At 39.3% G+C, this 13,811-nt stretch overlaps 1 protein-coding gene across 1 annotated transcript in view; it reads left to right on the top strand.

The window, feature by feature from the left end:
- The window catches only part of LOC120592848 (uncharacterized), a 155,822-nt gene extending 142,748 nt beyond the window's left edge, over positions 1 to 13,074 (top strand). Inside the window, exon 5 of the mRNA XM_039850549.1 lies at positions 12,427 to 13,074. Within this exon, the coding sequence (XP_039706483.1) occupies positions 12,427 to 12,446 (20 nt within the window). The 3' untranslated portion in view covers positions 12,447 to 13,074. The remainder of the gene's footprint in view (positions 1 to 12,426) is intronic.
- The last annotated feature ends 737 nt before the right edge of the window (positions 13,075 to 13,811 follow it).

The raw sequence follows: 13,811 nt of genomic DNA, 5'->3' as shown, positions 1-13,811 counted from the left end.
CAAACTACCAGCCAGCTCTAATTTTCTATAGCTTTTCATTACTTCAGGGATTCCACTGAGAGTAGCATAAGTGCGTGTGTTGGTGGGGAATGGCCTTCTCTCCACACAGCACACAGATTGAGAGTCACCATGGGCTAGTAGCTTTTTGCCAAGCTGAAAGAAAGATTCCTTGGTACTCTGCTAAAAACTGGCAGAATAATTTTAGTCTCATTGTTGAGAAAGTATTGAGATCTGTAAGATGGCTTCTCTGAGAGTGGTTTCTCTTGACGCAGGAGATGAGAACTCTCTACCTCCAATAAGAAGACATTGCTCAATAAACAATATTTTTAAACCAAAAAAAAAGTATATTAGTCTCCGTGTCATGTCAAGTTACCTTGTATATGAAGCCAAGTCTATTCTCTTGGTAGTTTCCTAGCCATATTTTTACTTTACTACTAGAAGTTCAGTTTTCAGTAGCATGAATTAATCTATAAGCAAATGTTTGCTTAGAGCCCTCTGTGTGCAATACAATGAGTTGAAAATTTAGCTTCCAGAAAGAATAGAAATAGTAAAGTTTAATCATCCACAAGGAGGGAAGAATGGAAGTAGACAAGACCAAAGAACATTTTTCTGGAATATTGTTAGGAGTGGAATGATTTCTGCAACTCTAACTTTCACAAAATAACTTTCTAGTTAATGAAAAACATTGTCCTCTACTCTCCAGTTTCCTGCTACCTGCTGATTGCCCACAGGAAAAGGAACTGAACATCCATTAGAGAAAATTGAAGTATTCTCATCTAATTGTAAAGTATAGTGAGGTTATGCTGGTGGTTTCAAACTGGAATTTGTAAAGAAGAGGGTTTTGGTACTGTGCAGGATATTAGCCTCAAACTAGTTGGCCTAGTCTAGAAGACCTTATCAGGTCTCAGAACATTACCACAGACTAAATAACAGGAGGCACTGGCTGTTTCTTTTTTCCCTATGACCATTAATAAGCCCTCATTTCCACAGTACTTAGGTTTACATGTATGCATCTGCTATCTCATAAATCCTCTCACTAGTCCAGGGAGGGAGGGAAACAGGGCTTTACCTTCCCCTTTGAATAACTGGGCAAAGATGTAGAGACAGGAAGTAAGTAACTCAAAAGGTTATACAGCAACTGAGGGCGGTGGCTGAGAATGGAGTTCATATTTTCTGACTTTATTCTTGACATTCTTGCTAATCTTAGCATCCAAGTATACTGAAAATTCCTCCATGGTCTTGTTCCCATTGAGCCTTATGTTCACTCCTACAGCAGCTTCTCTATACTGCCTCTCCCCCAGAAACTTCCCAACCATCCAGAATGTCAGCATCAATTCAGTACCTCTCAGATCACTCTCAGATCACTATTAATAATATTGTAAGAAGTGGAACTTGAAGGAAATTAGCAGTTTGCCAGTCTTAAAAATCTCCTCTTGCCTTTTAAGATGCACGTCTAATGTCATTAACGGGTTTTTGATGGAATCATCATTGGCATGTTGGGTGAAATAATTTTTTATTATATGGGTTGGTCCTGTGCATCTCAGGAAGTTTTGCATCCCAGATCCCATTCCACTAAATTCCAGTAGAGCTCCCCAGACTGTGACAATGAAAAATGTCCTCCCTCCATTTCTAAACACTCTCCCATATGTTCTATTGAGAAACATCAGTGGCTTGTTGGGGGTAGGAAATAGGCAGGAGTTCTCTGAGGTGCTGGAGTTTGCTGTGCCTTTCTTGAACCTGGGCTCTCAAACAAAATGGGGTCTTAGGACTTGTCTCTTGTGAGACTAATTCTGATATTATGGCACTCTATACTCTTAACTTGGACATTAACTCCCCAATTTGCTTGTGAGACTTCATGGAAACTGGACATCTTTTCCTTGGTGGTTCATCACTGAAAGCAGCCTATAAGCAGTCCATGGAAAACAGTATGGTGTAGTATAAAGAACAGAGGTTTAGTGGCCAGACAGACATTATTTAACTCCAAGCTCTGCTACTTGTAAGCTGTGTAACCTGGGAAAGTTACCTTAACCTCTTTGATCCTCAAGTTTCTTCAGCTATAAAAATGAAGGTAATACCTTGCTGGGTTATTGGGAAGATTAAATGAGTTAATGAATACAAAGTACAAAGTATATAGTAGGCCCTCAATAAGTGTGGTTTACTTCTCCCTATTAATTCCAAGGAGTAGGTTCGTCCTACCCCTGGTTAAGAGTGTAGAGTGCCATATTACCAGGTAGGTAGAAAGAGTAAGTCGTCACAGAAGCTAAGGTGGAAACTCTAAGAAGTGCTTCTGATTCTGAGGAAAATAAAAGATCCTATATTTTAGGCCCAGCTTCCTCAGAATCTTCTGGAAGAAGACTGAGGCTTGGCTGCTATCCACAGACATTTCCAAAATTGGCTTTAACCTTGACTGGCAGTGAGGTAATTACCTAAATTCAGTTGGCATATTGTTGATGCCCTGTAGGAGGGAGAAAGGGATATCTTTGAAGTAGAAACCTCAGGGCTCTTTATGATCAAGTAGCATTAACCATTTGAAGAGGAAATTATATTGAGCTTCCTCCTCATTTGTTAAGCCTTAGTTTGTCTGTTTTTGTCCCCCCGCAAACCATATAAGGACTAATGGTTCAAGCTCGGGTAGACAAAAACAAGATCAGGCTCTTAAAATTAATTATCAGAGCACTTATTGCATTCCAGATACTGTTGCAAGCACATTACATATATAAACTCATTAATCTCACAATGTCCCTTCGAGGCAGGTACTGTTTTGTTATTCCATACATAGGAGAGCAGGCATACAAAGGATAAGCAATTTGCCCCAGGTCATATTATAGCTAGTAAGTTGTACAGCAAGAATTTGGGCCTAGCAGCCTGACTCCAGAGTCCATGTCTTTTGTCATTCCATGCTACCATCTCTATTTAGAGTGTTAATTAGGAAGTTAGAGCTAGAAGGAACCTTCCTTAGTGATCATCTATATTATTTTTCTTCTAGTCCATTTTACAGCTGATACACCTGAGGTTCAGGTTTGGTGAATTGTTCAAAGTTGCACAGATAGTAAATTGTAGTGCCAGATCTTGAGCTCAGGTACCTTGCTGAATCCCTAGCTCCTAAAGCAGTGTCTGATACATAATAGCTACTTGATAAATAGTTGGGGTAGATAGATGGATATGGATGGATGGATGGATGGATGGATGGATGGATGGATGGATGACGATGACATTGGATGGAAAGATAGGTTGCTAGATGCCAGAGTAGTCCAAGACCAAGGTCCAGGGCTATAGAACTGACTTCGAAGTTGGTGCCTCTAACTATCTGTAACCTGAGTTACTCAGAGAAGCATTGAAAAACCTAGAGAATTGAGGAGCACAATCCACTTTGGGAGATAGGGATCTAGTTGAGAAAGTTAGATATGAGTCTATAAGTCAGGCATTGGTATTTCTTGTACCCATAAGCAAGTTATGCCAAAATAGACTACTCTAGATTGTCTGCTTACAAATTTCCTCCAGTGCATTTTTAATATGACTTTAGGACATGATGTCTCTCTGACCCAACCCATTAAGGACTTCAAGGCTGAGAATGTGGAGGCATTTTAATAATTAAACCATGGAATATTTAAATAGTAAGAAACTCAGAGATACTCATATTTAATCCCTTATCCTATAGACAGGAGTAAGTGATATTGAGAAGTCAAGTAACTTATGTAAGAACACGCATATAATCCAAAGTAGGAACTGAACTGGAACCTAGGTCTTCTGACTCCCCATGTACAAAGATTTTTCTACTAATCCATGGTATCTTTGAGTGTAGGACAAGTATCAGTTATCCATAAAGCAGGTGATCATGCAGGGGAAACATGCATGATCTTAGAATTCTAAGGTGATATGTACAGATTCCTGGGAATTATGATGACAAATCCATCTCCATTTTCTCTTACAGGGTATTTTGGCCAGCTCTGGCCCCTATAGCCTCCCAGCTCAGCCACAAATAGGACAGAAAACACTGTACTTGCTTCCTACGGGTATCTACCTTGTTGGCTAGCTGGCATCCTTCTCCTGAGAGAATGCTCTTAAATGTGTTTGCATATAGTTTGCATGTTCATTTAATTAATTTATAGTATCTCTTGAACTAATGTCAATGTCTATAGAAATCTCTTCCACCCAACAAGCCAGTATACACTGAATCTAGAGGGTTCTTAGTATTTGCACATAAAATCTCTATGCCATTAAGCAGTCTGACTTGCCCCAAGAGATGAAACTTCTGACTATGAAAATCTATACTTTGAGGAAGAGTTTGTGATTTCAGGAATCCTTGTTAAAATACATATATATCTTGGGGACAATAACACCTGTTATTAGCTTTCCAATCATGGCAGGAGTTAGTTTATCAATCAACCAGCAAACCTTGAGGCAATGAGACACAGAGCTGCTTTGTGTTGGAGCAAGACAGACCTGGGTTTGAATTCCAGCTCGGCCATATGACTGTATAACTTGAGATATTTCACCCTACCTCTCTGAGCTTTAGTTTCCTCTGCTATCACATGGCACTGATGTGACAGCAAATGTGATACCTCATGTGGCTTTTGTAAAGATTAAAGGAGACAATTTACTGTAACTTAACATAAGTTGCGCTGGGTAACATGCAGGTCACATTATGGCAGTGGGTTTGATTGGATTGTTCAATCAGAGAAAAGCAAATTTTGGGGGTGCTGGCTGAGCCAAACTTCTTGGATTCAAACCCCAATCTTAATATATGTTAGTTGTAAAAACTTAGAAAAGTTATTTAACCTTTCTGTTCCTTAGTTTCATTTTTTATAAACCAAGGAAAAAGATGAACTATACCTCATCGGTTTGCTTTGATGATTAAATGAGAAAATCTATATATAGACAGAGTGCTTAGAACAGTGCCTGACATGTGGTAAGTGCCATATAAGTGTGAGCTATCATGTTTCACTGATTGTACTGGTTCCTTAGAAATCTCTCCTCTTTACTTCCTTTCTTTCTAACCTCCTCCCACGTCTAACCCACCACTCCTAACAGGACACTCTGGAGATCATCCCATCCATAACCCCACCTCTAGACAGCATCTCATCACATGCAGCTCTGGCAGCTCTCTTACTCTTAAAGATCTACAGAGAAGTTTCAGCAGCCACCTTGGTAAGCTTAAACTGGCCTCACCCATCCTATAATCAGAACTTCTCTGCAGGCTCTGGTGTTTCATGCCCTGAAATGAGGAAAGTGGGGGCCTCCCAATTAGGCATGGTGTATGGTGGGAAGAATGCTTGGGAGATTTTTTGGTGTCATATGGACCTGATTTTAAATCTTACTCTGCTACTTACTGGACATATGACCTGGACCAAGTCAATTTCCTTCTACAGGGCAAGTCATTTCCCTTTCTGAGCCTCAGTTTTGTCTACTGAAACATGGAAATAATAAAAGTTAAGCACCTACTTCATGGATTAATGAAATAATTCATTTAAAGAACTCAGCTCAGTATCTAACATATAACTCAATAAATAACAGTGCCTAGTCTTATCACTAACTATAAGAATGAAAGGTGCTTTTTATGCCTCCTATGCCAGGCATTACTACTACTGCTCCTTGAACTTCCAAGCCTGTTATGAATTGATTTATGTTCCCCTCAAATTCATATGTTGAATTCCAACTGCCAATACCTCAGAATGTAACATTTTTTTGGAAATAAGGTCATTGCATATGTAATTTATTCAAATGAGATTATACTGTAGTAGATTGGGCCCCTAATCGTATAAGGCTTATAAGAAGGGGTAATTTGGATACAGACAGGGAGAACGTCATGTAAAGATTAGGGCAGCGATCTACAAGCCAAGAGATGTCAAAGATTGCTAGCAAATCATGAGAAGTTGAGAGGCATGGAACAGATTCTGTGTCATAGCCCTCAGAAGGAACCAACCCTGCTGACACTTTAATTTCAGACTTATGGTCAACAGAACTGTGAGACAATAAATTTCTGTTGTTTAAGGCATTTGGTTTGTGATTCTTTGTTATGGAAGCCCTAGCAAATTGATACACAGTCCAACAAAGTCTACCAGAGGTCAGGTATCCTCACTGTACCCTGGGAATTCAGCTGCTTCCTCTGTCTCTGCCATCAATCCCAGAAATACAGCAGCAGCAGCTGGTGCTGGCATTCTGCTGACAGTCCCTTTGCAGATGCACTAGGATCTGGCTTAGTACTGCCCTATCTTTGTCCAATTGCCTGTATTGTGCTAACTGTAGCAGAAACTTGTTTGTGTCAGAAAAAGAAAGAAGGAACCAGGGTGTAGCTTCATTTCAGTTACAAGTGACTATTTTTATCATCATTTTTGCCTAGAGATGATCCCCTAGCTAGGCAATTTACATAACCCTTTGAGCTATAGACTCTGTCTTCCTCCTTCTTATTCTCCCCAAATACAGAATGCTATAAGATCAGAAGTCAGTTTTTCTAGTTTTTTGAGCTGGGGGCTAGTGAGAAGCCTGTGTGCTAGAGGTCAGGCCAACTGCTAGGCCTACAGCAAAGACCTTTGGAAGAGCATATGTTGGTGGTTCTGTCTTAGTTGGCACTGTTTTCTCCAGAGGCTTAATCAAAATAATAATCACACACCACAGCAGGAAGAGGCCTGCAACCCATCAGATCCACTTGGCAAGTCATTTGTTATTTGGCCGAATTACATTTTCTCTCCTGCTGTGTGCAAACAGAACTCACTCTACTAGTTAGGGAAGGAAGAAAGAGAAGTAAGATGGGATATAAAAGAGAAAGAAGGAAGAGTTGGGAAGGAATAGAACAAGAAAAAAACAGAGTGAGAAAGAACAAGATTTGGGGAAATCAAGCTAGAATGGCTCCAATATCCTCTTAGCCTTTCGGGTGGAATTGGGTTGAGGAGCCCTGATAAAGAAAAGAGGGAAATTGTCACGCTTATACTGGATTATCATTTGCTGAGAACTGGTAGATTTATCAAGTACCTATTCCATGCCAGGCCCTTTCTATACACTACTTCCGTTTTATTGGTGAGAAAACTAAGGCTTCAAAAGCCAAATTCCATAGCCTGGAAATTCCAAGGGCCTAAGGAAATGTACACAAATAACTGAAACCCAGAGAACAAATGGATTCCATCAAGAAAAGATATAGAACTAGTCCTCCAATCCTGACCAGCTTCAAACATTGGCCTTGAGAGCATCTCACATAAAACATTTGGTAAAGTCAACAAGAACCTGGGTTCCCTAGAAAAGTGTACTTGTTCTGTCCCAAGACTAGGGCTGTAGAAGAGGACTTACCAAAAACTCTTCTGCCCCCTGGATTTCCTGCTCTAATTTGGACAGAGGAGTCATGGCTCCATTTCCCAGGTCTCAAGAGACTCAAATCTACCCTCATTGTTTCTCAGATTTCTGAGCCCCTGCCCTCTGACTCAGGATTAATCAGCAGGGTATGGCCTTGAGGCCTAATCCCAGCTCCAGGTTGGAAATTGTTTCTCCAGAATATAATTGAATGACACTTTGAGCTGGGTGGTCATCTAGTAGACTCCCTTCACTTACTAACTGTTGTAACCTTGGACAAGCTACTCCATCTGCCTGGACGTTAGTTTCCTCATCAGTAAAATAGAGATGAAATAAATAAAAGCTACTTCCAAGAGTTGTTGTAAGGATTAAATGAGTAAATATATGTAAAGGACTTAGAACAATGAGCATATGTGTCAGCTATGATGATGATGATCATCATGACGATGACGATGATGATGATGATCCTGCCATCAACATGTTACAAATGAGGAAACTGAAGTTCAGAGAGGCAAAATTATATGCTTAAGATTCCACAGCTAGTTTTAAACCTGAGATTTGAGCCCAGGTCTCTTGACTCAATGCTATTTCTTCTAAGCCAAGATGAAACCATCCATGTAGAAAATGGTTTCATAGAACCAGTTTTGGACAATTCTCAATTATTGGTCAGAGGCGAATTATGTCATATGTGGATTATCTAAATTCTTAGCAAATATTTCAGAATCTAGCACATAGAGGTACTCAATTAATATTCATTTAATGAGTTTTTCTAAGCTTTCTCCTACTTCTTTTTTTTTTATTACTATACAGTAGCAGGGAGGCCAGTTTTGCCCTGCTTTAACTAAGGCTTGATTTCTACCTCCACGGTTGACAAGAAATGTTGAAATGCAATGGGAAGTATTTGGGATAGTTTAAGGATAGTTTACTGGCAGTGAAAATTCGCTAGGCCCTGGAACCAGTGGTATGCTGTTAGATGTTTAACAATCAGCCCTCTGGTGGGGTGAAGGGAGGTTGGGAGAGACCTAATTTGTAGCATTTGCCAATTTCAAACTATTAATTCCATGTTACTAAATGCAGAGTTGGTAAGAGATGCACAGTAGCACACTATTATGTAGTATTTCACACTATAGTACAGATATTAGTTATATGTTACACATATATGTATATAATATAGTAATAATATTACATATAAATAGTAAAATTAGTAAAACATTTTCGAAGCTATGAGTTTTGAGTATTTTACTCTCTTTTAATATCATTTAATTGTAAGCTTATATAATTTGTTTAAAATTTATTTTTCATTTTTAATCATGATTAAAAACACATTAGTGTTAAGTATATTCACATTATTGTGAAACAGATCTCCAGAACTTTTTCATCTTACAAACTGAAACTTTATACCTATTAAACAAGTCCATATTTCTCCCTTCCCCAGCTCCTGGCAACCACTATTCAACTTTTTGTTTCTATGAATTTGACTACTTTAGATACCTCACATAAGTGAAATCACACAGTATGTTTTGTTTTTGTTTTTGTTTTTTGTGACTGGCTTATTTTACTTAGCATAATGTCATCAAAGACATGTTGTAGCTTGTGTCAGAATTTCTTTCATTTTTAAGGGTGAATAATATTTCATTGCATGTATATATCACATTTTGTTTATCCATTTATACCTCAACTGGACATTTGAATTGCTTCCACCTCTTGGTAACTTTGAATAATGCTGCTATGAATAGGGCTATTAATTTTTATTATTAACTGTGTTTATAAACACAGTTATAAACACAGTTAATAATAAAAATTGACAATCAGGTATTGAGAGCTGGTACCAGCTGATTTCAGCATACCACTGCCTGGAACCAAAGACTGGGGATGCACACGAACTTTCCCTTGAGGATTTTAAAACGGGTATTTTGTCTGGGCTGATTTTAAGCATGCCTCCCACCTTGGGTGGTATAGAGAAATGAACAAAATTATTAGAAATTTTATACTTGTGGAATTGAAGATCTGGGAAGTCCCTTGAGATAATTTTGCCTTGTTACTCAATGCATGATTTGTGGAACTGGGAACTTATTAGAAATGCAGAATGCCAGATTCCATTTCAGACCAACTGAATCAGAATCTCCATTTTAACAGGGAACTCCTGTATACCTTAAAGCTTGAGTAGCATTAGTTTAGTACACCACCACCCCTAACATGTATACTGCTCCAGCTCTCATACTTCTCCTAGCCCATCATGCAGATAAGAAAATCCAGGTCTAGAGAAGGAAAAGGACATTTCCAAAATTAGAGTGTGTATCAGCTGAGAGCAGAACTGCTGAACATCTAAAGGGACCTTTTGTATTTTTCATTCATTTCTCATTATGCTATATAAAAAGTTATAAAAGGTACAGTCTGAAGTATTTCTGGATGAAATGATATGGCAGTATGTTTGCAATTTGCTTTATAGTATTCTAGAAAGAAAGTTTGAGTGTAGAAAGAAACTTGGATGAAATAAGAGTGACCGTGATTTGCTAACTATTGAAGCAGAGTAGTAGGCACTTGGGGATTCACTATATGATTGCTTCTGTGTATGTTTAAAAATTTCCATAATCAAAAGTTTTTTTAAAATGTATAGTTGGGGAGGAGGTTCTAATAATATGGTAGTAGCTAAAGTGAAGTTTTCAGATTATTTGTGGATTTCATTTACTCCAGTAAATCTGTATGCAGAAAGGCCTAGCAGTTCCATGGGGCCCAGGTAGAAGAGAAGCTTGCATTCCAGCCCCAGCAAAAGATACTCCCTCTCTCTAGGAGCCTGAGTATCTGGCACTTGGATCTGGGCTGGATGTGCATAATTAGCACTCTTTTTGCCTCCACCAGATGAGATAGGATAGGCTGGAAGAGGTGTCCCAAGCCCTGAAAAGCAAAGCCTCTCATCTCAGATCCCAGCACACTGAGAGATTGCCTTGACAGGCTCCCCCAAACCAAACTGTTTGGAAGAATCTATTCCTGTGAATAAAGAGAGACTAGGATGGGGATAGGTAGGGAAATATACATGCTGAATGTCAATTCAGCAAAAGTAAATTTGGGGAGAAGATGAAAGCTGGCCTTTCATGTTAGTTCTAAAGCTGACACTATATTTGCCAGATTTTGCAGAGGGCTGATGGCTGTAAGCCAAGAGCTAGGGCTGGGAGCAGGGATGAAAGCCACATATCTCACTGGACAGGCAAGGATTTTTCCCTTAGAAGGTTGGAGTATAGTTCAGAGATGATGACTGGCAGACAGGTTCTCTCCTAGCATTTTATCTCCCTTCTGACTGCCTTTTAGGAACCGGAAAAATCAATGAAGCTTTCCATTAGGGGTTCTAGAATTGTCTCTCAATGCTGTTTCCATTTCTATTTTAGGGCTGTCATAGAATGTGAGAAGGGAATGAAGTTGGAGGATGAAAGGAGCAGTCTAACAGGGTCTCTCTCTCCAACTGAGGACCGTTTTCTGCCCCACATGATGTCCTAAAAGGACCTTATTCTCCAAGCTTAACTTTCATAGCTGCATTCTCTAGCCCAACAGTCCCATATTTAACAATATGCCTGCTTTATGGCATGTTTGTTTGGTGGGGTTACCATCAGAGTACACTGTAAGTCTCCCAATCCTTTACTCCCCAGTCAAGACAGGCTTCATATAAAATTTTGACCCCTGACCTTCCCCAAAGTCTTTTCAGCTCTCCTATTTCTGGAAATTATGACCTCTCATTTTACTGTATGTGAAAAGCTTTCAACACTACTGTGATTTATTGGGTCTGGAAAACTACTAGGGGTGAGGGGTGGGGGCAGGTAGGCCTCTGAGGGATGAGTCATCCGGGTTGGAGGTGTGGCGTTCTTTATTTAGTAAGGTAGAAGGGAGGCCTAGCAAGGAAGGAGGGCTCTTTAAGGAAAACTAGAAATATTTCTCACACTTGCAGCCTGCGCCTAGAACTAGGGCAGAGGACCTAGAAGTCAGTGATTCAGGAGACAGTAACTACAGAGTCCCACAATCCATGGAGAAGTCTAAGAATTGGGGTTGGAAAATCCACTGTTGATATTGTTTGCTCTGCTTTTGTATGTGTTTAAAAGTTTAAAAGTAGATTTCTATCAGTCTAAAGTGTAAGTGGCTTGGTCTATCTCCCAGGCAAACTCAAGTAGGCCTGAATTGCCAAAGATAGACTGTTCAGGCTATACAGAAAAAAAATAACAAAATGGCCTTGCTAAGACCGAAGCACACATGGACTTTAAATGCTCTCACCCCTATATGTGCGCTCTTTCACCTCATAGTACTCTCCAAGGTGTGCTCTCAGAACTCTGGGGCTCCCCGAAAATCACTGGATCTATCTATACTTCCTCTTTTTAAACATTTTTCTTTATTATAGGAACTTTGAAACACACACAAAAGTAGAGAAAACAGTATAATAAACCCCCATATACCCATTATCTAACTTCAGCATTTACTAATATATATATATTCCTTCATCCACTTCCTCACCACACTCCTCTGGATTATATTGAAGCAAATCCCTGATATATCATTTTGTCCAAAAATAATATTTATCTCTAAATTACAAAGATTCTAAACATTATAACCATAATACTGTTATTAAACCTAAAAATATAGTAAGACTAATTTCTTAATATCATTCAGTATTCAGTCAGTATTCAAATTTCCATGATTGTCTCACAAATGTTATTTTTAAACAATTTCCATAAGGATCTTAATAAAGTTCATACATTAAAATCGACTGACATGTCTCTTAAGTCTCTGTTAAATTTAGGTTTCTCTTCTGTCTGTCTCTGTCTGTCTGTCTGTCTGTGTGTCTGTCTGTCTGTCTCTCTCTCTTTCTCTCTCTCTTAATGTATTTATTAAAGAAACTGAACTAGTTGATTCTCCTATAGTGCTTCTAACAGTCTGGTTTACATTTTACTGACTACATCTCTGTAGTAGACTTTAATGTTCTCCTATATTCTATTTTCTGTAAATTAGAGAGATGTAGGGAATTGATCAGATTCAACTTTTTGGCAAGACTACTTCACACCATCCAAAGGCACATAATGGTTAGTGGCTCTCTCAATCTTTCTTTCTCTCTCTCTCTCTCTCTCTCTCTCTGACGTTATAATCTCCTTTTTTTTTTTTTTACAGATGAGGGAACCAGATTCTGACAAAAGTGAGGTTGACCAGAGCTGGAAAATCTAGCAAGCCCAGGTCTTCTGATTTCCTATCTAGAACTCTTTGCATTGTACCACATCCCACCAGGCCCTTGGAGTAGATATTTCTTGAACAGGTCAGGAAGACCCCTGGGAAGAGGTACCTACTTTTTCTGTTTCAAGTGGAACTTCTTAGTTCTTTAGGGCTCTCTAGCTCCAGAATCTGCCCAGTATTCTTACAGCAGAGTTTAGAAAGGCTCCATCTGGGGAAAAAAAAGGCAGAGATGGGTGTTCTTACTTGTTTTGCCAAATCCCAAACCAGATGGGACAACGTGGCCCCCTCAAGGTCTGGGAGGAAAGGGATTATTTGGCTCAGAACAGCAGGTTGGGGTGTGTATACAAACTAGTGAGACTGGATGGATTAGGGAAGTGCCATGCCTTCTGGAAGGAGCATCCTGGGCTCACTGTCAATGTAGTTAGGTAAAAGTAGAGGGGCAGGGTCAGGAGAAAGTGTAGAGTAGAGAATTCTGGGAAATTACCTTGAAGGAAGAAGTGGGCCTCTGGCACTGCTGGTCTTTATGGAAGGGAAGTACAAGGTTCTCAGCCTTGCTATAAACAACTACAAACAAACAAACAAACAAACAAAAAACCCTCTGCCTGGAGATTAATTGGTGACTGGTGACCCTTTGGCAAGTTTAATTCAAAGATCGATTAATCTACTTATTTTCAATTCAAAGATCGATTAATCTTAATTCAAAGATCGATTAATCTACTTATTTTTATTCATTTTAGATCCCCATCATGTTTCAAGGACCAAAGTGGGCTACTAATTGAGCGTAGGTGATCTGGAAAGTTCTAAGTATTGCACAGACCCTAGGAGGCCATCTCAATCCTCCAGCCTTCCTAAGAGATCCCCCAATTTCCTTCTCCAGTTTTATTTCTTTTTGCCAAATTTCACCACTGGGCAGTCTTTTCTTAGAGTTAACCCAAATCCTTCCTGATGAAGTATAAACCTATTTTCTCTTTTCTTTTCCTTTGTTGAGAGTAGACTATCTCTTAGCTATAATAAATAACTCAAGGACTAGTTCAGACCTCCATTACATTACAGGCTGATAATTGTACCAACTTATCTCTCTGCCTCATCTCTCACCCCTGCTATCATCATTATTTGGTCCTTGGCCAGATTAACCCTCACAGGGCACAGCACTATTCATGTTAGAGAAGCTATAGAATATTGTGGTCAGAGTGGAGGCTCTAGAAGCCAGATTTCCTGCTTGATCAGTTATCCAGTTAGGCTACTTTCTAGCTGGGTGATGGTAACTTCTCTGGGTCTCAGTTTCTTCATCTATAAAAATATATTGTTGTGAGGATTAAATTAGT

The sequence above is a fragment of the Pteropus medius genome, unplaced genomic scaffold (assembly GCF_902729225.1).
Source record: "Pteropus medius unplaced genomic scaffold, Ma_sr-lr_union100, whole genome shotgun sequence".
Lineage (NCBI taxonomy): Eukaryota > Metazoa > Chordata > Mammalia > Chiroptera > Pteropodidae > Pteropus > Pteropus medius.
The sequence above is the reverse complement of the archived record's forward strand: the minus strand, read 5'-3'. Positions and strand labels throughout refer to the sequence as shown.